The sequence below is a fragment of the Balaenoptera physalus genome (assembly GCF_965194825.1).
Source record: "Balaenoptera physalus genome assembly, chromosome: 16".
Classification (NCBI taxonomy): Eukaryota; Metazoa; Chordata; class Mammalia; order Artiodactyla; family Balaenopteridae; genus Balaenoptera; species Balaenoptera physalus.
In genome coordinates this window covers 89,027,352-89,050,850 of record NC_138898.1, presented here as the reverse complement: position 1 = coordinate 89,050,850, position 23,499 = coordinate 89,027,352, and the positions used below count along the sequence as shown (strand labels likewise).

Genomic DNA, 23,499 nt, shown 5'->3' with positions numbered 1-23,499 from the left:
CGCTGGATCTAAAAAAAAAAAAAAAAAAAAAAACCGCGGGGGGGCGGGAAAGGGGAGGCTGGGGGAGGGGAACACTCTCCGGCGAAGAAACACGCATTGTTCCCGGGTGCCCGCCTCCCCCCAGGCCTGCCCTCGGCCGCCACCCATTGGCCGCGCGCGCCGCCAATCACGCGCATGTAAACACCTTGGCCCTCAGCCATCCCTATAAAACCAATTACGGACGAAGGGGCTCCAGCAGTTTCCAGGCTCCCCTCGGTGGGGCTGAATGATCAAAACTGGTGGTGAGAATTTTTCCGGGCCGTTTCTAGGCAGCCCTCCCCCTCCACCAGCTCGGACCCCCCCTTCCTCCTCCTCCTTTTTCCTCCCCCCTCCCCCAGCGTCTGGGCTGAGTGATCAAAATAGAGGAAGATGGTTGTCGCCGCAATCCAGGGCTTTGCAAGGCGCGGTTTAATGGGCCGCCTGTCAGCTTCCTGCTCGCAGGAGGAGGTGACAAGCCGAGCGAGCCGGGAAGAGCCAGAGGCCCGGCGGGCTGCACCCCGGGCCCGGGCCCCCGGCTCCCCACCTCCCCTGGGGCGCGCCTTCTACAACGCGCGGTGGAGACGCCAAAACGGACAAGGGCTGCTTTTTCCCTCCTCCCCCCACCCCACTTTAAAACAAAGCAGCGATTCATTCCCTCCCCGAACTGCGCGGTCGGGTGGGATGGGCAGGCGAGAAGGCGGTTTTCCTAGCCCCGGTCTGCGGGTTCCTCCCTGAAAAAACGCGGTGTCAGATGGTTACTGATTAATATTTTGGAGAGGCCGCGGCGGCGGGCAGCGGGTGAGTCTCTAATCTCCTAAAAGGGGTTCCTATAGAAACGCGGGCCAGGGCGCGCCCCCCGCTCGGCCCCGGCCGGGGCTGCGGCGCTTTGCACCGCGCCCCTCCCCAAAGGCTCTCTTTGCGTGGGCGCTCCCCTCCCTTTCTCCCCCCCCCAAAAAAAAATCAGAGCAGAAAAAAGGATTAGATCGGCTGAGCGCGAACTGACTCCCTCTCGATTCTGACATTTCAGCCTATTAGCATTTCTCCACGGGGCCTTCTGAAACCTATTAAAGTGTAATATTAAAAACCTCTTGGCTGGGGGCCTCTCTCGCCTTCCATCCGCCGTGCCCCCTCCAGGGAGGGCGAGACCGGGGGGAAAAAAAATCTGTTTAGCTCAGAGGAAGCAGCAGCCAAGCCCAAAAAGTGCTTGGCTGGCCGCGGCAGCCGGAGGGGGAGGGGAGCCCCAATCCCCCAGACTTTGTACTTTTATTTTGCGCTTTCAGCAAAATCCTTTCTGGGTTGAGTAGCCGGGAGCTGCCCGCGGCAACCTACTTGGCTGCGGGCACGAGGAGTGCGGACGCGGTCGGAGGGGCAGTCCTAGGGGCCCGCACCCTCCGCAGCCCCGCAGGGACCCGTGCCCGGCTAGGCATTACGTACCCTCAAAAGGAAGCTTGGAGGGGCAGAAATCCTTGCCGATCCTGCCTCAGAGAGCAACCGCGGTGATTAGATTTTAATTAAAACTAGAGAAGCCCGCTCTTTCGCCCTGCGCTGCGGACTCAGCGTTTTCGCATCGTTTGTTCTTTTTTTTTTTTCAATCCATTTTTAAGGCAACTTTTCTGGAGGGGGTGGAAAATGAGCTAGTTAGCGCCCATTCGTTCTATTTTCTTTTCTCCACTTTTAGAAAAAGAAGGGGGGTAGGCTTGGAGAGCGAACTGGGGGTGTCTAATTTAATTCCAGTATAAATTTGAGGAAAAAAGTTCAGCCTCTTGAGGGCAGTTTCAAGTTGCCCTTCCTGGAGCCTCCTGCGCTGGTTTCTAGGCTGCCCTCTTTTGGAAGCTGGAGCTCTGCGGGGCGGGGAGGGGGGGGGAAGGGAGGAGTGAGAAGGAAAGAAAGCCACGAAAATAGCCGGAGCCGAGGGGAACGAGCGGCGGAGCAGGGCACGCAGGTCTCAGTGGCGGCCGGGGCGGCGGGAGGCTCCCGGTGCAGCCCCGGGACGGCCAGAGCAAAGACGGAGAGGAGAGGGGGGTTAGAGAAAGGAGGTATTGTGTCTGTGTGCCTTGGGGGAGGGGGGTGACTGCAGAACATAAAGTAAATGCAGTTGAGCTGCACGAGGCTGCTGAAAGCCAAGACAGGGGAAGGGGCCGTGCGTGGGGTCGCAGCCCGGGTGGGCGCCGAGTGTCCTCCAGTCTTATCCAGAGGCCTCTGTGGGTTCCTAGTAAACCCTCCCACTCCCGAGCCCCCATCGCTCAGTATTCAGACCCCAGACACTGAACCTCCATTCCATTATCCCCCGCCCGGGATCTGGAATGTTTTTCTTTGTTTTAATATAGCTCAAGAAAAAAATATGTACGTTGAGAGAGTTGGGGTGGGGAATACAAAGGACTTGCAGGGTGGAAAAAAACAAAAGCCTATTTTTATAAATGTTTAATGTTTTCACTCCTGGATGCTCAAGACGCCGTAATTTTGACGGCGGGGTATGTGTGCCATAAATCATTTAGTTGCTAATAAAAATTCTGCCTGTTTGCCCTGGATTTGCCAATGGCGTTTGCATTTTCCAAGTGTGCGCCTGGATGGAGTGGCGAACCAAGCCTGCATTTCATTAGGGCCGAGGTTCGGGGCAGGCGAGGCCCCCTCCCCCACCCACACCCCGGGTCTTTGTGGGCTGCAGCCCACTTGCGCTCCCCTCCCTGCATATACCCGCACCCGCGCGAGCCGCTGCGCGGCCCTCCCGCCAGAGCTCGCCCGGGTGCAGGGCCTGGGAACGCGTAGGTGGCGGCGGCGGCTCCCGGTTCCCGGCCGCGCAGCGGGGCTTCCCGGACAGACCCTGCCCGGCAGTGCCGGTTCTCCGAGCTGCAGCTCGAGTGGGGGCGCGAGCCGGCCACCCCGAGGAGCCACCCGCCTCGGACGACCTACGCGCGCCCCGATCTTTGCCCTCTCCCGGCCCGCGCCCCGCTGCCCGGGTGCCCGCAGTCGCTGGGTAAGCAGCGGCCGGGAGCCATCTTTAGGGCGGGGGACGGATCCCAAGCCGAGTGGTGGGCGCAGCCCAGGCTCCTTCCAAGGCCCTCGCCATTCGTAGGGGGCATGGGGGACACCCCTGGCCGGGCTTCAGGGTCTGGGGAAAGAAACACCCTCCCCGCTTTGGTGGCCACAGAAACGTAAAAACCAGGCCGGGGCGCCCTGCGCGGAGCGGGTAACAACGCGCAGCCCGCAGTCCTCCCGGGTCCCGCCGCCATCTTCCACTCCCTCCCCCCACGTATTTGTGTTTACTCGGCAAGATCCGTAGCCAAAAAGAGTGTGTTGACGCAGTGTGTGTGTGTGTATTTTGTACTAGCTGGGCGGAAAGTCGGCTGAAGGGGGGAATCTCCTCGCAACCCCAAACCTCAGTTCCCAAAGAACCCGCCCAAGCCAGCGCTTTTGTCCGCGGCCATCGTGGGCCGCCAGAAACGAGGCCTTTTGTATATTCCTAGGCCTCCAGCTCCGTGGACGCGGCCTGACTGACAAAATTATTTCGCTTTGTTTTAAAACCCAAGGACAGGCCAACCTTGGATTCAGCTCTCCCTAGCTACGCCTTTGTCACTGGCGGGCTCAGTCCCCAGCGCCTCGGTCAATCCTGTCCTATTCAGGGCCGAACACGGCGCTCCCCGGAATCCTGGTGTGGCCGACCGCTTGGACGCATTCTCCCCCACCCCTTCCCCAGAAAAGAAACCCGCATCCTTTCCTAGGCGAGGACACCCGAGCCACCTCCACCCGTCGCCCCGAACGGCCCTTCGCGGTGGGGACCGACATCCCCGCGCCTCCACCAGCCTCTCGGTGAAGGGAGCCCCGGGCATTCGCCGGCCTCTGCTGCCCGCTCGGGAAGCCGTGAGGCTGTCTTTTAAGCGCCAGATTCCAGGTTGCAGGTCCGACAACCAGGGAGCTCCTGGCCCGGGTGCCGCTAAAACCCGGAGAGGCCCCGCCCGGGAAAGCCAGGCTCGCCATCCCCTTGCTGGGACTGGCCCAGTCACGGCTCGGCGCCGAGCCGAGGTTCGGCCAGCGCAGCCGAGATGGGTCCCGACCCGCCAGGAAGACCAAGGACGCGGCGCCAGAGCCACGAAAGCCGCAGGGACCAGGGGGCACGGCGGGCAGAGCCTGGACCGAAGAGCCAGGCCCGGCCCGGCAGATCCCGGCGGCTCTCGGCTCCGCCTCCGGCCCTGGCCTCTTCCCCCGGCCGGGTCGGGTCTTCCACTCTACTGTTTGGCTCTAAGGGAGACACTCTCCGTGCGCAGGGGGCTGGCTGCGGCCATAAATCTCGGCGCGGGGCCCTCCTTCCCGCTGCACGCACGGGTACTCCCGGTCGTCGACCTCGCCTCCCTACCGCACCAGATGCCCTGCTCTCCAGGTCAGGGCCTGGGGGCCCCGAGACTGCGCAGGGAATCAAGCCAGAAGCTTCCCCTTTCACCAGAGAGAGGGAACGGCCCTGTCCACTTGGTGCCACCATCTTCCATCCCCGCGGTCACCGGACCCTGAGGTGGCCTGGGCCTCACCGCATCGCTGCCTAGGGTAGGGGCGCCCGGGCGGGTTGCTTACTCCTAGAAAGGCTAGGTGAGGCTGGGATGGGCGCGCGACTACCCACCTGAGCCCAACTCCGGCTCTACCTGTGCCATCGAGGGGCGACATCAGGGTCACAGTGGCTTCTCAGAACTCAGCCTGCCACCCCTCTCTGCAGACCGTGCTTTAATCCTGGGCTGTTGTTTTGCCCTTGAAGCCCTCTGAGGGCGCACCATGCGGGGAGGGGGACTTTTTCTGTGCGCATCGAGGACCAAGCAGGGTGTCTGCAGGCGCTGTGCCTGTAGGTAGGGGCTCATCTGGTTCACCACCCGGTGCCAGCCCATCATCTCCTCCTTGCCGGGGATACCTCCGGCTTTTCCCCGTCTGGCCCCAGTTCGGCACCCTGGTCGGCCACCCGCTTTGGCGCAAATAGGCAAACCATCGGGAAAGCAGGAATTGGTCCAGCGCTGGTAGCAGCCTGGTAGGGGCGGCAGTCTTTCTACCCCGGGTGGGGGGAGGGGCGTGGGGGGGATACAGGGGTGCAGATCCAGACAGGGTGTATTTGCAATAATAACGCTTAATGTCACCAGCTTTGTCTGTCTCTTTACTAGAGGGGCGGGGAACAGGCCTTGGCGCTGGCGACCTGCATCAGGCGGTTTGCTCTATTGATGGGGACAACCACCTCCGAACAGCCACCTCTTGCGCGGGACTTCGGGTGGGGACAACCGCGGAAGGGGGAGGCATTCACCCCTCCTGGGTGCCTCCCGAGAGCCTCACTGTGCCAGTGACACGACGGCAAACTGGCACGTGGCAGATGCCGGAGGCAGAGGGTTTGGAAACCTTGCTGGGAAACACTCACCTAGGGAGCTCCTTCCTAGAATTTCTAAAAGCACATTTGGAGGGACCGAGGCCCTCTGGCCGAGCCCAGGAGAATTTGAGCACTCGCCTCGGCGGCGGTGGAACGCCGCCTGGGAGTGGAGAGGCGGCTGAGCCACATTCCAGCCGCGCCTCCCCCCTGGGCCCCAGCCCCGCGGCGCCCCAGGAAGCGCCTCCGAAAACAAAGCTCTGCGGTTTCAGCCCAAGGTTAAAGTCCACCGTGAGCATTTTTTCCCCAGAATCCAAGAGCGATTGTGTTTCTCCAAATAAACCACCAATAAATCAGCACTGGGGCCGCCTGCTGAGGAGCTCTGCTGACCTTGGGGAATGGATTTCCTGCTAGACCCGTCAGAGGACGGGCATGGGGAGAGGGACACCATGCCAGCCGTGCCCCCTCCAGAGAGAAGCGGAAGAGGCACTGGCCAAGGGCATTCATGGGGGTTTAGGTGGTACTGGTGTGCCCGGAGGGGACGGGGCGGCAGTGCCGGCTTGTGGGGATGTTATTGTGGGAGATGGTCGCTTTGGGGGACGCTGACCACGTGTTCACTGAGCGCCCAGGGTCCCCGCCCTGTTCTAGGCGCTGGGAAAGAGGCATGAGGGACAGAAAAGGCCTCTTTGGGGGCCTTCTTTGTCCGGGTGTGCCTGGGTGTGTTCCCAGCCTGTCTGTGCGGGTGTGACTAATGGGATTTATGTATGTCAGCACCAGGGTGACTAATGGAGGGCCCGGCAGCACGTGTGTTTGGGGAGGGGTGTGCCTGCCGGGGGGCGGGGGGGCGTCGCTGTACCTGGCGGGGGAGGAGGGGGCTACCCGGTCCCCTCCTCGAGGTCCCGTCTCCTGCTGCTGGTTCGCAGCTTTGTCTGGGCCTCTGAACCCCTGCTTGGCAGGCCTGTGCATGCTGAGAGTTCTGCAGCAAATTCCTCCGCCAGCCTGGCCCCCAGAGGCGCCTCCATCCCTTCCCACTGGCCTGACCCACGTGGCCCCTGCAAATCCAGCCCGTCCCACCCCCTTCCACAGCAGAACCCTCCAGCTTCCTCTCTTTCGGTCTGAAAATTCCTTCTGATGCAAACCCCTGCTTCGTGCAGGCTTGGACAGCCCTCTGACATGGGTATTATCACGCCCATTTAACAGACCAGAAACCAGAGGTTCAGAAAGAGAAGCAACAGGCCCACACAGCTAAGATGTGGCGGGCGTCCTCAGCTAAGCCAGGCAGGGCGCTGGGGATACGAATGTGGAGCCCCTGCATCCCTGGGAGCCCCCATCCTGACCAAGACTAGCTTAGAGAAGGTAAACGGCCAGCTACACTAACCCAGCCTGCCATCCCCTTTCCTGTCCTGCCCCGTCCATCCTCTCCACCTTCTCCTGCCCTCGCCTGTGGGGGAGGCAACAGAGGTCAGAGGTTAATGGGAGCCCATTTGGCCTGGGCCTAGTAAGGGCAGGGCGAGGTCAGGCTGACCCAGGGAGCCTGGCCCGCACTCCCAGCTGGGAGGGGGCTGCGGTGGGGAGTTCAGGGGGCCAGGGCTCCCAGTTCTGGCAGAGCTCGGGCTCAGGACACACCCAGAGAATCCCATCTCCCCTCCCGCTCTGGGTCTCCTGGTTTCTGACACACACACACCCCCCAGTCTCTGGGCATTCCTCTGGGTGTCTGCTCCTTGCATATGCGTTCTGTCCCACACATCTGTGCCCCTGTTAGAGACACCCTCGTCAAAAGGGTCCGTGTGAGCCACAGAAGTGGGGTGACTTCCCAAAGTCACCGAGCCCGGGTGGCAACAAGCAAGCCAGCCAGGTTTCGGCCCAGCTCTGCACCTCCCGTGCTCCCTGGCAGTGCTCCGTGGCCCGTGGTGGCATCTCCAGGGAGGGGACAGCAGGGCAGCAGGGCCTAACCCTTCTTCCCAGGTCTCCCAGGAGTCTCCCATCCCCACAGTCTCCCAGGATCTCTCTCTGTCTCTCTCACACATACACACAGACACACAGACAGACACACACACACAGACGCGCGCATGCACACGCTAATCTCTTCACCCCCTCCCTCCTTTTTTTTTTTTAATCCTTCTTTGGCATTTTCTTTCAAACAGAAAATAAAAATATTTCCCATGGCTGCAGCTTTGAAAGCTTCCCTTGCCTTCCTGCCTCTCTCCCTCACCCCCACCCCCATGTCAGTCCATTTCCAGAGTCAGCAGAAAGTCAAAAACAAACCCAAAAAGATCAAACCCGATAGGCCCCCCTTCCCGCGCCCCTCCACTTTCTCTGCATGTCTCCGGCTGTCTCCACCCTGGAAAGGATCGGGAGGTGGGCCCCCCACTATACGCACACACATGCACTCGCATACTTTCTGTGCCCACAGGGAGTCTCTTAAGAACCTTCTAGAGCCACCCTGCCAGAAAGGCCTGCTTACACGGTTCCTTCTGCTGGAAATATGTGGGTTCTCCCCCACCCTCCCCTGTCCAGCCCGGCTCACCTGGCCCAGCTCCCCTGGACCTTCCTCTGGGAGGCCATCTGTTGTGTGTTGAATACCCCCCAAAATTCAGATGTTCAAGTCCTGACCCCCAGTACCTCAAAGTGTAATGCTATTTGGAAATAGGGTCTCTGTAACTGTAGTTGTGATGAGGTCATATTGGAATAGGGTGGGCCCCAATCCAATATGACTTGTGTCCTTATAAAAACAGGAGACAGACAGAGGCAGAGGCCTGGAGCACATCCTTCCTCACAGCCCTCAGAAGGAACCAGCACTGCCCACACCTTGATCTTGGGCTTCCAACCTTCAGAGCTGAGAGAGAATACATTTCTGTTGTTTAAGCCACCCATTCTGTGACCTTTTGTTATACCAGCCTTAGCAAACTAATACACCATCCTAATTTTTTTTTTTCGTTTTTCGGCCGAGCCACATGGCTTGCAGGATCTTGGTTCCCCAACCAGGGATCGAACCCACGCCCTCGGCAGTGAAAGCACAGAGTTCTAGCCACTGGACTGCCAGGGAATTCCCATACCATCCCAGATTTAAGTGCCCACAAGAGTCAGGCAGGAAACGCAGATGAGCAGAAGTGGGACAGCATCCAGAGGGGATGACTGGTCATATCCCAGACGGTAGTCCCCAGGGGGCTAGATCTGCTGTTGTTCGTGGGAAGCTGGTGCATCAGTCAGAATGCGCTAGGTTATGCTGCAGTGACAAAAATCCCCATCTCAATGGCTTATCACAACACATAAAATGTATTCTCCCTGACACATTGTCTGCTCTGAGCCTGGGCAACCCTCCAGGGCAGCTGAACTCCATGTGGTGACTCAGCACCCCAGGCCACTTAAATTTCCTGAGTTGACCACCTCCATGTGAGGCCATCACAGGGAAGAGAGGATCATTGCACAAAGGACTTTCACTGCCAGAGCATTTATCATTCCTTATATTTATCCACTTATGTTTAACAAATACGGGTCAGGCTCTGTGCTAGGCCCTGACAATAAACTGGTAAACACAGTGGACCAGAGTCCTGTCTTCATGGAGCTTACAGTCCAGTGAGAGGGACAGTTGGTTAACAAAGAACTCTTAAGGGTGGTGAGCACTGCCAAGGAGAAGGCCCAGGAGCAGTGGGAAGAGCCAGACCATGCAGGGCCTCAACCTAAAGCAAGAAAGAGATGTTTTCAGTGGGTCCCACAACTAGGAAGCCCAGAAGTATAACACCTTCAGGTATGGATGGATCAAGGACATACACTGCCCCCTCCCTCTCAATTTTAATTCCCTTTCCATTGGACCCATTCTCTCCTACAAACATCCATTTTCTCTATGTGGTAGGATATGGCCAACCTCACATCTGCAGCAAGAAAGAGGCAATGCCCCAGGAGTTTATCGGGAGAGATGGTAATGCTGGACAGAAGACAGACTGCAGATGAGCTGTCTACCCATCACACTCTTCCCTAAGGGCAAGATCTAATCAGACCTGAGGAATGACTGATGAATGAGATTTATCACACAGCCTTGCCCGAGAGGCAGAATTTCACCAAGGGGATTGTACTGGCCACAAACTTTGCAGCTTCTCCAATCGCCCCTCCACCTTCCGCTCCCCCTCCTCCTCTTTCTCCTCCTTCTCTCTTGTTGTCTCTCTGTCTCTCTCAACACCCTGCCCACACCGGCACATCAGGTCACAATTCCAGTTCCAGATGATTAAATGCCACACTGTGGGGCATGGGGCCTGGCTCCCCAAGTGGCTGTCATGACACATTGTACCTATGAGGATGGCCACACAATGTGTCCGTGTCCCTTCTACTCTGTGACCTTGACATTCCTCCCAGTGGAGGTAGAACCTTGTGTCTCTAACCAGACACACGAAGTGACACTGTGACTTCCAAAGCAAGGTCAGAAAAGGAGACGCAATGTTGCCCCTTCCAAGCTGGGGTTTGAACTCAGTTCTGTCCGTCCCTGGCCGGGCTGCCCTTGCTGGGGGGTGGTGACTGAATGACCACAGGAGGAAACAGGAGGGAACTGAGGAGTCAGCCTACCTGGGTTCAAGTCCTGATTCTGCCATTCACTTGGTAAGTGACATTCACAAGCCATTTCCCCTCTGAGCCTCAGTTTACTTGTCTGTAAAGTGGAGCTGAATGAACCTCCTTTCCTGGGATCAAGTGAGAGTGTGTGTGCCTGCGATGACCATGCAGATGGCCCCGAGATGCTCATTCCGAACACTAGCAGGCGCTCAGGTAGCCAAGGGGGCCTGGAAGCCCCGCGCCCCAGGTGACCAGCGCCTCACTCCCTCTGCTAGTGAGGGCTGGGTACCGAGCAGGTGCTCAAGAAAGGATGGTCTCCCAACTGGCACTGCATGCCCTGTGGTCAGCCCTGTCCCCAGGCCACTGCCCTAGCACTTCTTGACCAGGACAGGACTGAAGCCAACTCCATTGCTTGTCTGGAGCCACCACGACAATGGCCATAAACTAGGTGGCTGTAGACAACAGAAATTTATTCTCTCACAGTTTAGACCAGACGTTCAAAATCAAGGTGTCAGCAGAGTTGGTTCCTTCTCGGGGGCTGTGACGGAGAGTCTGCTCCAGGCCTCGCTCCCAGCTTCTGGTGGCGGCCAGCATCCTTAGCATTTCTTGGCTTAAAGCTGCATCACTCCGATCTGCCTCCATTGTCACAAGGCTGTCTTCCCTCTGTGTGTGTCTTCACGTGGCGTCTCCTCTCTGCGTGGGTCTGTCTCTGTGTTTCTTCTCCTCTTCTTGTAAGGACACCAGTCATATTGGATTAAGTGTCCATCCTACTCCGGTGTGACCTCATCTTAACTAATTACATCAGCAATGACCCTATGTCTAAATAAGGCCACATACTGAGGTTCCAGAGGGTAGGACTTTACCCTATCTTTGTGCAACACACAATTCCACCTATACAACACTGACCTTGGGGCCTTGCCCCTCTGCCTTATCCCAGCTCCAGGACACAACTCAAAGCCCCTCCTGCAGAAGGACTGGGGTCCTCCAGCCAGCCATGATGCAGAAGGGGAGACTGATGTCTCGGGGTGTAGGGGCAGTGCCCACATTCCCTAATCGGAGGGCCTGCAATGAGAACCTGCTGCGACTTGGGGGGCTTCCCCTGGTCAGACGCAGGGCAGGCTGGGAGGAGCCGGAAGTGAAGTTGCCCACCCAGCAGCCCTTGACAGACACTAGAGTGAGGTCATGCACTTCCCCTGCCGGGTTCTGCACCATCGCTGGGGTCCCTGGCAGGCTGAGCCCAATAACACACCCTGAGAGGGGGGAGAGAGAGGGACGGACTGGGAGTTTGGGGTTCATAGATGCAAACTGTTACATTTAGAATGGGTAAACAACAAGGTCCTACTGTAGAGCACAGGGAACTATATCCAGTCTCCTGGGATAAACCATAATGGAAGAGAATATTAAAAACAGAATGTCTATATGTGTATAACCGAGTCACTTTGCTGTACAGCAGAGATGGGCACAACGTTGTAAATCAACTATACCTCAATATGTAAAAAATGATTTTAAAAAAACCCAATAACACACCCTGTTCTGGCTGCGTTTCCTTGCCCATGTCACTCCCCTGCCTTCCTTGGGCTGCCCCCCCACCCCAAGTAAACTACCTGCACTTACATCCTGATGGCAGGGATCTGCCTCTGAGGGGCCCCTCCTATAGCCACCTCCTCCTGACCCTGCTCCAGCCACCTCATCTCCACCCCCGAGAGGCCAACAGGGGCTCAGAAAAGGCCGCTTCTGCCTGGGTCACCCAGGCTGCAGCTGGCAGGCCCAGAGGTCCTCCCGCACAGCCTTTGCTGGTCTGCTCAGGTGTGGTGTGGGCAACAGGACTGCTATGTCTTGGGATCGTGTTAGGATGTGGCAGCAGAGGCCCAGGTGGGGGAAGGGACTCGGCCAAGGTCACGGGGCTGAATGGTGATGGAGATGGGATTTGAACCCAGATCTCTTGGGAGCTCCTGTCAAGATGGTAGGGTAGGAGGACGTGGAACTCACCTCCTCCCACAAATGCATCAAAAATACATCTACAGGAGCTTCCCTGGCGGCACAGTGGTTAAGAATCCGCCTGCCAATGCAGGGGACAAGGGTTCGAGCCCTGGTCCGGGAAGATCCCACATGCTGTGGAGCAGCTAAGCCCATGCGCCACAACTACTGAGCCCATGTGCCACAACTACTGAAGCCCGCACGCCTAGAGCCCATGCTCTGCAACAAGAGAAGCCACCGCAATGAGAAGCCCGCGCACCACAACTAAGAGTAGCCCCCGCTCGCCGCAACTAGAGAAAGCCTGCACACAGCAACAAAGACCCAACACAGCCAAAAAGTGAATAAATAAAAGAAATAAATTTTTTAAAAAATACATCTTCAAATGGAACAATTCTCACAGAACACCTACTGAACACTAGCAGAAGCCCTCAAATACCTGAAAGGACAAGAAAGATCTCCACGGGACTTCCCTGGTGGCGCAGTGGTGAAGAATCCGCCTGCCAATGCAGGGGACACTGCTTCGAGCCCTGGTCCAGGAAGATCCCACGTACCGCAGAGCAACTAAGCCCGTGAGCCACAACTGCTGAGCCTACATGCCACAACTAATGAAGCCCGCGCGCCTAGAACCCGTGCTCTGCAACAAGAGAAGCCACCGCAATGAGAAGCCCGCGCACCACAACAAAGAGTAGTCCCTGCTTGCCGCAACTAGAGAAAGCCCGCACACAGCAATGAAGACCCAGTGCAGCCAAAAATAAATAAATTAAGAAAGATCTCCACATAACTGGGTAGGATGAAAGGGAAAAAAAAAAAGAGGAAACAGGATGGGGCCGGTGCCCCTGGGAGGGAGGTGAAAAACAGATCTCTGACCATCTTGCTCCCTCCCAAAGGCCCCCATTACCCCTCTTACAATCATCTCCTACGTGTTTGTCATCCTTACAAGCCTGAGGCTGTATTAGCCCACTTGCGCCGCCACAACAAACACAGGGCAGTTTAAACCACAGAAATATATTTCTCCCAGTTCTGGAGGCTGGACGTCCAAGATCAAGGTGTCAGCAGGGTTGGTTTCCTCTGAGACCTCTCTCCTTGGCTTGTAGATGGTCGCCTTCTCCCTGTGTCCCCACATGGTCATCCCTCTGTGCATGCTTGTGTCCTGATCTCCTGTTCTTATAAGGACACCAGTCCTATAGGATTAGGGCCCACCCTAATGTCCTCATTTTAACTTAATTACCTCTTTAAAGGTCCCTTCTCCAAATACATTCTGAGGTACCAGGGCTAGGACTTCAACATATGAATTATGGGGGGAAAAATTCAGCCTGTCTTAGTCCATTTGGGCTGCTGTAAAAAAAATACCATAGATTGGGTGACTTAAACAACAGAAACTTATTTTTCACAGTTCTGGAGGCCGGGAAGTCCAAGATCAAGGCACTGGCAGATCTGGCGTCTGGTGGGGACCCGCTTCCTGGTTCACAGATGGCTGTTTTTCACTGTGTCCACACATTAGAGAAAGGCCAGAGGGCTCTCCGGGGTCTCTCTTACAAGACCACTAACCCCATTCATGAGGGCTCCACCATCATAACTTAATCGCCTCCCTAAAGCCCCCACCTCCTGATACTATCACTTTAGGGGGTTACGAATTTTGGGGGCACAGACATTCAGTCCATAATACAGCCCATGCCAGGGGCCCTTTGCTTTATTATCACTCTCTCCCCCATGCCCAGCCCAGTAGACCTCAGTGAATGTCCACTCAATGAATGAGTGGAATGACGTCATTTTGGTAGGGTTTTCAAGGATGAATAGAAGTTTACTAGGCAGGGAAAGCAGAGACAGGCACTCCAAGCTGGAAGAACAGCCTTGCTAAGGTTTAGAGGGCCCCCGGCAGGGTCTGCCTGGCTCACAGATAGCATGCTGGGCCTGTGGGAGGGGAGAGAGTCAGGCAAGGCCTCCCGTCCCAGGCAATTGGCTATCCTGGGTCAGCACAGATGACAGTGGCCCTAGGATGCACATTGCGGCCCTGCTGACCTCCTGCCCATGAGCTGGGCTTGTCCACGAGGAGCAGGACCCTATCACCTCGGCCCACGGGAGCCCAGCTCCAATGATTTTATTTTATTTATTTTTTAAGACGATTTTTTTTTTAAATTTTTGGGGGTTTTAAAATTTTTTTTTAATTTTTTATTTTTTTAGCTTTTATTTTTATTATTATTTTTTAATTTATTTTTGGCTGCATTGGGTCTTCATCACTGCACGCAGGCTTTCTCTAGTTGCGGCGAGCAGGGGCTACTCTTCATTGTGGTGCGCGAGCTTCTCATTGTAGTGGCTTCTCTTGTTGCTGAGCACAGGCTCTAAGCGCACAAGCTTCAGCAGTTGCAGCACACGGGCTCAGTAGTTGCAGTACGTGGGTCCCAGAGCACGTGGGCTTCAGTAGTTGCAGAGCACGGGCTCTAGAGTGCAGGGGCTCAGTAGTTGTGGCTCGCGGGCTCTAGAGCGCAGGCTCAGTAGTTGTGGCAGATGGGCTTAGCTGCTCCATGGCATGGGGGGGATCTTCCTGGACTGGGGCTCGAACCTGTGTCCCCTGTCCATTGGCAGGCGAATTCTTAACCACTGCGCCACCAGGGAAGTCCCATGGAGATCTTTCTTGTCCTTTCAGGTATTTGAGGTCTTCTGCTAGTGTTTAGTAGGTGTTCTGTGAGAATTGTTCCATTTGTAGATGTATTTTTTATTTATTTATTTTATTTATTTATTTTTGGCTGCGTTGGGTGTTGCTGCGCACGGGCTTTCTCTAGTTGTGGCGAGTGGGGGTTACTCTTCGTTGTGGTGCACGGGCTTCTCATTGCAGTGGCCTCTCTTGTTGCGGAGCATGCGTTCTAGGTGCGCGGGCTTCACTAGTTGTGGCACGTGGGCTCAGTAGTTGTGGCGCACGGGCTTAGTTGCTCCATGGCATGTGGGATCTTCCCGGACCAGGGCTCGAAGCCGTGTCCCCTGCATTGGCAGGAGGATTCTTAAGCACTGCGCCACCAGGGAAGTCCCTCCCATGATTTTAGGTATCTGTTTTCCCCTTCATGCCTGGGTGGGTTGAGTGGTATTTATTCAAACTCTCATTTTATTGGTGCTGTGTTGAAGGCATAGGAATCCTTCACGGAGCATTTCAGAGCTCTTCTGGCAACAACTGCATCTTCATACACAAGGTACAAATTACGTGTCAGCTCAGTTCATCGTCAGTCGGGAGCTGCCCCCAAGCATCAAGCAATGGAGGCTCGGAATGTTCTGGAAGCCAAGTCTGGCTGGAGGCAGTGGAAGCCTGAAGGGTCACGGTCCCCAAAGGCACTGGGGACAGGGGACGTGGATGGGGTACAAAGGGGGGTGATGGGGGAACAAATCCCACCTCTGTGATCTTGGTCCGGATCAGTCTTCTCATCTGTAAAATGGACTCTGATGTGAGTGTCTGGCCCTGGGAACCATCCATATCGCTATCCACGGGTGTCGTCGCCACTGCCTGGCTGAGCCTGGCATGCTGGGGGCCCTCTGTAGAGCTCCAAGGAAGGAGGCAGCAGCGCCGAAGGAAATGAGAAGTGAGAACAGAAGGGCCAGGGGGGTGGAGATGTGAGAACGTGGCCCTAAGATCCTTTCACACTCCTATTGGAAGGTGGGGTTCCCGTCTCCTCCCCTTGATGCTGTGGCCTCCTTGACTGCTCGACAGAATGCGACAGAATGGGCAGTGTTCCGGGTCTGGGCCAGGCCTTCAAAAGCTGGCAGCTTCCGTTCTCTGCCTCTTGGGGTGACACTCTTGGAACTCAGCCACCACCCTGTGAGGAAGCCCAAGCAGTCCCGAGGAGTGCCCACGTGGAAGGCGACCTCCGGTCACCAGCCTGCATCCACGTGAGCCACCTTGGAGATGGGTGTCCAGCCCCAGGACGTGTCCCAGCAGACACCACGTAGGGCAGGCGTGAGCCGACCCTGCCGAGAGCTGCCAAACTACAGATTCACCAGCGAAATAAATGATTGTCGTTGTATTAAGCCACTAGTATTGGGATGGTTTTTTACGTGGCAACAGATAACTAAAACGTGGGGTTCAAGCTGAAAAGAGTTTCTGAGGCTATGCTTCATAAACCCACACGAGGCCTATACCCCAGGCCACCCTCCTCCCAGACTCGCCCTGTGGGTACCACTGCAGTGGTTGGTAAGTGCTGGTGAATGTTCAGTGGTGGACGGTTCTCAGGGGTGGACAGGAGGGAAGCCCTGATCTGTAGCGTCTGCCAATCTCCGTGGTGTAAATACTCCCAACTCTGAGCTGCCACTGAACGCAGAAGTTGGGCAGAGATGAGCAGCGACCCACGTTTATGTGGTGTATTTACAGATCCAGTAAATGGAAACAGCCTCAAAAGAGTAAACTGTGGGAAAATAATTAGGAAATGATGAGTTTTGAGGCCTCACCATCTTTGTTTTCCATATAGTTTATTTAGTTGTAAGTTTTATCACCTAACTTTTAGTCGTAGCTGTGTTTAGCAACTAGTTTACAAGATTCCTACAAACTGCGGCGAGCCCCCGCAAGCTGGTAGGAGCCAGCTCAGGCCGAGGCCCCGAGGTGGGAGGGGTGCAGGAAGCGTGCTCAGCCTCACGCAGGACAGACACAGCCCCCATCTTCCGAGGTCACAGCTTAGTGAGGCATTATGAGTTTCACTAAACTCAACCTGCCCTAGACAGAGGGTGGGGAGTGGGAGACGAAACTTGCCCTTGGTTCCATCCTCCCTGCCCCAGGCCCCCACTCTGTTCTAGGAAAGCCCCTTCGCCAAGGGCAGCCCCAAGGACCAGGCCTCCACAGCCCGCTGCACAATGAGTTCAGTGGAGACCCAGTGGAACAGGAAAAGAGGAACCAGGAGGCGCCATCATGTCTGAAGCTTAGTTACTAAGAGCTGGGAGCTGGAATAACTGGAGGCCAGGGGGCTGGAACCATCTGAAGGTAGATGCTGACCATCAGCTGGGACCTCAGCCAGAGCTGTGGGCGGGAACACCTACGCAGCCTCTCCAGGTGGAGGGAGCTTCCCCACAACATGGAGGTCTCAGGAGTTCTCCCATGGTGGCTCAAGGTTCCAAAAGCAAGCGTCTCAGAGAACAAAGAGGTGTGTCACCTTTTCTGACAACCTGGCCTTGTGTTATGGGCTGAGTTCTGTCCTCAAAAATTCATATGTGGGCTTCCCTGGTGGCGCAGTGGTTGAGAGTCTGCCTGCCAATGCAGGGGACACGGGTTCGAGCCCTGGTCTGGGAAGATCCCACATGCCGCAGAGCAACTAGGCCCATGAGCCACAACTGCTGAGCCTGCGCGTCTGGAGCCTGTGCTCCGCAACAAGAGAGGCCGCGATAGTGAGAGGCCCGCGCACCACGATGAAGAGTGGCCCCCGCTTGCCGCAACTAGAGGAAGCCCTCGCCCAGAAACGAAGACCCAACACAGCCAAAAATAAAATTAATTAATTAATTAATTAAAAAAGAAAAAAAGCTAAATTTCCTTAAGAATATTTATTAAAAAAAAAAATTCATATGTTGGGAACTCCCTGGCAGTCCAATGGTTAGGACTTGGTGCTTTCAGTGCCGGGGCCCGGGTTCAAAATCGGTCAGGGAACTAAGATCCTGCAAGCCACACCGTGTGGCAAAACAAAACAAAATAAATCATATGTTGAAGACCCAACCCCCATACCTCAGAATACAACCTTATGTGGAAATAGGGTCATTGCAGACGTCGTTAGTTCAGATGCGTCCCACTGGAGTAGGGTGGGCCCCTAACCCAGTAAGACTGGCATTCTTACAAAAAGGAGAAATTTGGACACATGGACAAACACACACAAAAGGAGAATGTGGAGATGACGGCAAAGATCAGAATGATGCTTCTATAAACATCAAAAAATACCTCCCTCCATGCTCTTCTAGAATTTTGCCATGTCTCCAATCAAAAGGTGGGACCTATGCCCCCCCCTTGAATCTGGATTTGTGACTTGCTTGTAACCAGTAGACTGTGGCAGAGGTAACACCGAGTGACTTCAGTGGCAGCTGCTGCCTTGTTCACTGGGACACTACCTGTTGAGCCCTGAGCTGCCATGTCAGATGTCCCATACCCTGTGGCCGCCATACTGTGAGGAAGCCCAGGCCATACAGAGGGACCATGAGGAGGTGTTCTAGCCAACAGCTCCAGGCGTGGTCCCAGCCACCTGCCATCACTAACCACCAGACAGATGTCTTCAGATGATTCACGTCACCATAGCCTTTGAGTCTTCCCAGCTGAGACCCCAGTCATCATGGACCAGAAACAAGCCATCTCCACTGTGCCTTTCCCAAATCCTCGGCCCAGAGAATCCACGAGTGGAATAAAATGATTTTATTTTACACACTAGGTGTGGGGGTCATTTGTCACGTAGCAGTACTAATTAAGTACGTGTTTCCAAAATGAAACAGCCACTCAGTCTGTGGGGTCTGCAGGGAAAGCCCCAGACACAGCCTGGGGTGCCAACAACAAGGGCACTATCCCAGAGGCAGGGGATGCAGAATGGAGCTTTTTTTTTTGGCTGTGCCGCATGGCTAGTGGGACTGTTCCTTGACCAGGGATTGAACCCAGGCCACGGCAGTGAAAGCCCAGAATCCTAAGCACTAGACCACCAGAATGCAGCATTTTTTAATTGTGTTCATTTTCAATTACAATGTCACATGTGCTTCTGTAAAAATTTCCAACAGGAGGGCTTCCCTGGTGGCACAGTGGTTAAGAATCTGCCTGCCAATGCAAGGGACATGGGTTCAAGCCCTGGTCCGGGAAGTTCCCACATGCCGCGGAGCAACTAAGCCCGTGAGCCACAACTACTGAGCCCGTGTGCCACAACTACTGAAGCCTGAGCGCCTAGAGCCCGTGCTCCGCAACAAGAGAAGCCGTGCGGTGAGAAGCCTGCGCACCGCAGCGAAGAGTAGCCCCCGCTCATCGCAACTAGCGAAAGCCCGCGCGCAGCTACAAAGACCCAATGCAGCCAAAAAAAAAAAACAAAAACTTCCAACAGGAGTATGTAGAATAAGGGAGGGACCCCGGGGTCTCTGCTGGTCACAGTGTGGGCCCTTCCTGATCTTTCTCTTGGCCTAGACCTACAGACGGGTTCTGTGGGTTTGTTCTGCACCTGCCAGACCTCCAAAAGAGACGAAGAATGCCTTTTCTTGTCTGTGTACCCAGACCCATCTCATTTTTTCCCAACACTCTCGCATTAGTTTGCTCAGGTTGCTGTAACAAATACCACACACCGGGCAGCTTAAACAACGGAAACTTACTTCTCACAGCCTGGAAGCTGATAGTCCAAGATGAAGGTGTCGGTGGGGCTAGTGTCTTCTGAGGCGTCTCTCCTTGGCTTGTAGATGGCCGTCTTCTCTCTGTGTCTTTACGTGGTCGGCCTTCTGTGTGCATCTGGGTCCTAATCTCTTCTTAAAAGGACGCCAGTCATACTGGACTAGGGTCCACCCTAAGGAACTCATTGTACCTTCATTACCCCATTAAAGGTCCCCTCTCCAAGTACAGTCATATTGAGGTGCCGGAGGTTAGGACTCCAACCTTTTCATTCTGGGGGGACACAACTCAGCCTGTAACACCCCCTGAACCAAGGTCTGAGTGGCCCTAGAAGGTGGTTGCAGAAAACAAACAGGGAAAGGGCTCTCCAGGCAGAGGACGCAGCCTGGGCAAAGGCCCGCGGCTTGGCCGAGCTTTGCCTTATCATTATCTCACCTGCTCCCCAGCTTATCTCCCTTGGCCCCAGCCGAGGAGCTAGGAACCAGAGGATTCTCCAGGGAAATTACTTGGCAGGCACTGAGGTGGGGTCCCTGAAACACCTATAGTCGAGAAGCAAGTCAGTTACCTCCTGGGGGCCGGGGGGTAGAAGGCAGGGGGCACATCAGCAACTTCCTAGGTTGAAGAGCATCCCCCCACTGTGATGCACCTACCAGCCAAGGGGCTCCGGCCGCCACCAGAAGCTGGGAGAGCCTTCAGAGGGAGCACAGCCCTGCCGACTTCTTTTTTCTTTTTTAATATTTATTTATTTATTTGGTTGCACTGGGTCTTAGTTGCAGCAGGCAGGCTCCTTTGTTGCGGCGCACGGGCTCCTTAGTTGTGGCATGCGAACTCTTGGTTACAACATGCATGTGGGATCTAGTTCCCCGACCAGGGATCGAACCCCGGCCCCCTGCATCGGGAGCACAGGTTCTCATCCACTGCCCCACCAGGGAAGTCCCGCTGCCGACTTCTTGATTTAGGACTTCTGGTCTCTGGGATTGTGAGAGGATAAATGTCTCCTGTTTTAAGCCACTCACTTTGTGATAACTTGTTCGGGCAGCCACAGGAAACTGGTCCAGCACAATTCCAGCTGGACCAGCCTCCTGAGACCTGCTCTTCCCAGCTCACATTCACTGGACTCTCCACCCAGAGGAGCTTGGAGTGTGGCCGGGAAGGCAGGCAGGGACCGAGCCAACCCAAGAATGCGGGCCAAGGCCAACGGCCGTCCCCACGTGGGGAAGTTCTTCGTGGCCAGTGTCAGTTTTAAAACACGACCCCGTCAAAAGGTGGAATGTGAGTCCGCACGCTGAACCAAGACAGGCCTGTGACCGCTCTGACCAAAAGCAGTCACAGGCCTCCGCCAGCGTCACCTGCCAGCACCACAGGCCTTCCTGGATCCAGGCCTGCCAAGCTCTGAGATGACCCGCACCTCGTGACTGCGCGAGAGACCCCAGGCCAGGAGCTGCCCAGCTGAGCATCTTCCTGATTTCCTGACTCGCAAAATCCTGAGCTAAATAAAGACAGTGCTGAGGGACTTCCGTGGTGGCGCAGTAGTTAAGAATCCACCTGCCAGTGCAGGGGACACGGGTTCGAGCCCTGGTCTGGGAAGATCCCACATGCCGCGGAGCAACTAAGCCCGTGCGCCACAACTACTGAGCCTGCGCTCTAGAGCCCGTGAGTCACAACTACTGAGCCCACGCGCTTAGAGCCCATGCTCCTCAACTACTGAGCCCGCGCGTTTAGAGCCCGTGCTCTGCAACAAGAGAAGCCACTGCAGTGAGAAGCCCACACACGGCAACAAAGACCCAACACAGCCAAAAATTTAAAAAAAAAAAAAAAAAAAACAGTACTGAGCTGCTACGTCTTGTACCAATCGGTAGCATAGCCATCGCAACCAGAACAGCCGCTGGGCCCAGTGTGGGCTAATGCTGAACATGGGTGGAGGGTGGCCAGGCCAGGCCGAGTGCCTTCCACCCACTCCCTGGCTGGGCAAATGCACGCCAGTCTGATGTGCCAGCATCCTGGAGAGAAAGCCAGCCATAAGGCTGACACCTTCAGGGTCGGGGGTCTCTCACCGGCCCCAGTGGCTGCGCTCCTGGCAGAGACACGCCCCCACCCGCCGCTCTCTCCACGGCCACGCCCACCACGACCTGCCCAGCCCACAGCGTCTCACACGCAGGGCGCTGGGGCCAGGACAGGTCGGCCAGGGGCCTGGCTTCAATAGCAACCACGAGGCCTTTATTTTGTCTGCAGCCCTGACTGCCTGGCTCCTCTCAGGCTGCTTTGATGTTGGTATTTAAACATCACGCGGAGAACCTGAGCCTTCCCAGAGCACAGCCGAGACCCACGTGCACACACGTGCGTGCTCACACACCTGCTCCCCAGAGAAGCCAGTGGAGGTCACTCCAGAGCAGCCCCCACCTCTGCCCAGCCCGCCCTGCACATCTGGGCCAGCGTCCAGGGGCTGCCGTAACTTAGTCCCACGCGCTGAGGGGCTTCCAGCCACAGAAGTGCGCTCGCTCACAGCCTGGAGGCCAGGAGTCCGAGATCAAGGGGTCAGCAGGTCCTGCTCCCTCTGAAACCTGCAGGGGGCCCTTTCCTGCCTCTCCCCCCACTTCTGGGCATGCCCGACGCCCCTTGGTGCTCCTGGGCTTACGCCTGCATCACTCCAACCTCGGCCTCTCCCATCACATGGTCTTCCCGTGTTTCTGCCTCTTCCTCTTCCTCCAAGGACACCAGTCACACTGAATCAGGGCCCACCCTAATGACCTCATCTTAGCTCCATGGTCTCTGCAAAGACCCTGCTCCCAAATAAGGTCACAGTCACCGGTAACAGGGGTGGGGGGATTAGGACTTCAACATACCTTTGTTGGGAGAGACATAATTCAACCCACAAAAGCATTCTTCGGATGGTTCTGAGTTCAGGCTCCCCCTCCTCTGTGGGTGCCTCCTCTGGCCTCCCAGGGCCCCTCACTGCCCCGTCCCAGCCTGGACCCCTGTGTCCCCTGCCCGACTGTGGGTGTCTTGGGGCAGGAATAGCCATATTCCGCTCGGCCTCCAGGTGCCACATGGTACCCGGAAGTTCTCCTGTGGGGGGAGGGGGAGGCTCTCAGGCACACAGGTGCCACACGCAGGAAGGACCAAGCTTGCTCCTGCACGAGATGACCCCAGTCTCTGCCCTCAACCACAGGCAGCTCATGGGGTCCTAGCAAACCAATGGTTAAATTTTTAAAATACTCCCGAGCCAGGTTGTGGAGAGCTGCTGCCCGAGCCCCTTCGACCTGCCAGTACCTTGGCCCTCCCCGGGACCTCCGGACTCCCCAGTAGCTGAAGGACGGACACCTGGCCCCGCACGGGCCCCGGGGGCACCAGCCCAGGCTCTGTCTCCTCTGACTGACTTCTGCCGGCTGTAAGTACTGTGAATGCCACCCTGATCCTCACCCAGACAAGCCGGCCCCAAGCTGGGGGCTGGGCTCAGCCAGGGAGGAGAGGTCCTCAGGATGCGGCCCAAGCCTGTGTCGAAACAGGGTGTGCGTGAGAACAGGCATTCGGGGCCCGCGGCAGGTGCCTCACAGGTGTGACCCCATGGAGGTCACGTCCATGCTGAGCAGCTGTAGGCAGCCGGCTAAGGAAAAGAAGGAAGCCACAGAGACCAAAGAAGCTCGTCCTCATCTGGAAGGCATCTTCCATGCCCCCAGCCCCTGTGGGGTGACCATGGTGGGGAATCAGAGTTGGGCAACGAAAGGAAGTCCTCCAAGGGCGCCCAGGGGGTGAGAAGGTTACGCGAGATCTGGGGCAAGAGAACCTTCCTGGAAGGCCTCTACCCTTTCGGAGCCTCTCTTTATCCTTTGGGATGCTTTCAGCTACAAGTAACAGAAAACTCGACTAACAACAACTTAAGCCTAACACACCATTGTAAAGCAATTATACTCCAACAGAGATGTTAAAAAAAAATTAAATAAATAAATAAAGTCTATGTTACTTAAAAAAAACAACAACAACAACTTAAGCAAAAAAGGCACTGACGCTCTCACATAACAAGAAGCCTGGGTCAGGGGAACAGAGGTAGGTTAGATCAGCAGCTTATTCACCTCCGACTTCAATGCTATTCTCCTGGCTACTGCCTCACAGTCAAAAGATGGTTGCTGAAGTTCCAGACATTCTATCCCACGTCTCGTTATCCTTACCATTTCGGTGTACGTTGGTCCAGTTGAACTTCCAACTGCCAGCATCAGCACATCTGAGGGCTTTCTCAGCACCCACAGCTTGACTGGGTGGGGATGAACACCTTGACGGATGGGAGTTAGTAGATCAGATGAATGTCCTGCTCCCTCGCCCCTGGGTGGCAGGG

General features: G+C 56.0%; 2 protein-coding genes and 1 long non-coding RNA gene across 3 annotated transcripts in view; 2 read left to right on the top strand and 1 right to left on the bottom strand.

Moving 5' to 3' along the window:
- TNRC18 (trinucleotide repeat containing 18) overlaps window positions 1-1,889 on the bottom strand; it is an 89,559-nt gene extending 87,670 nt beyond the window's left edge. Inside the window, exon 1 of the mRNA XM_082431528.1 lies at window positions 1,453-1,889. The gene's annotated coding sequence lies outside the window, so the exon portion shown is untranslated. The remainder of the gene's footprint in view (window positions 1-1,452) is intronic.
- LOC309645859 lies at window positions 118-18,235 on the top strand. Its single transcript, XR_014255094.1, has 2 exons — window positions 118-816; window positions 14,984-18,235. It is a non-coding gene; the product is annotated as an uncharacterized lncRNA (long non-coding RNA).
- Window positions 2,108-18,235, top strand: LOC309646090 (uncharacterized protein; the record flags this gene model as incomplete). Its single annotated transcript, XM_082432072.1, has 4 exons — window positions 2,108-2,179; window positions 2,619-2,992; window positions 3,738-4,554; window positions 6,548-18,235. The coding sequence occupies 3 exons, from the start codon at window positions 2,108-2,110 to the stop codon at window positions 4,519-4,521; spliced, it is 1,230 nt and encodes a 409-aa protein (XP_082288198.1). The 3' UTR covers window positions 4,522-4,554; window positions 6,548-18,235.
- Window positions 18,236-23,499: the final 5,264 nt, after the last annotated feature.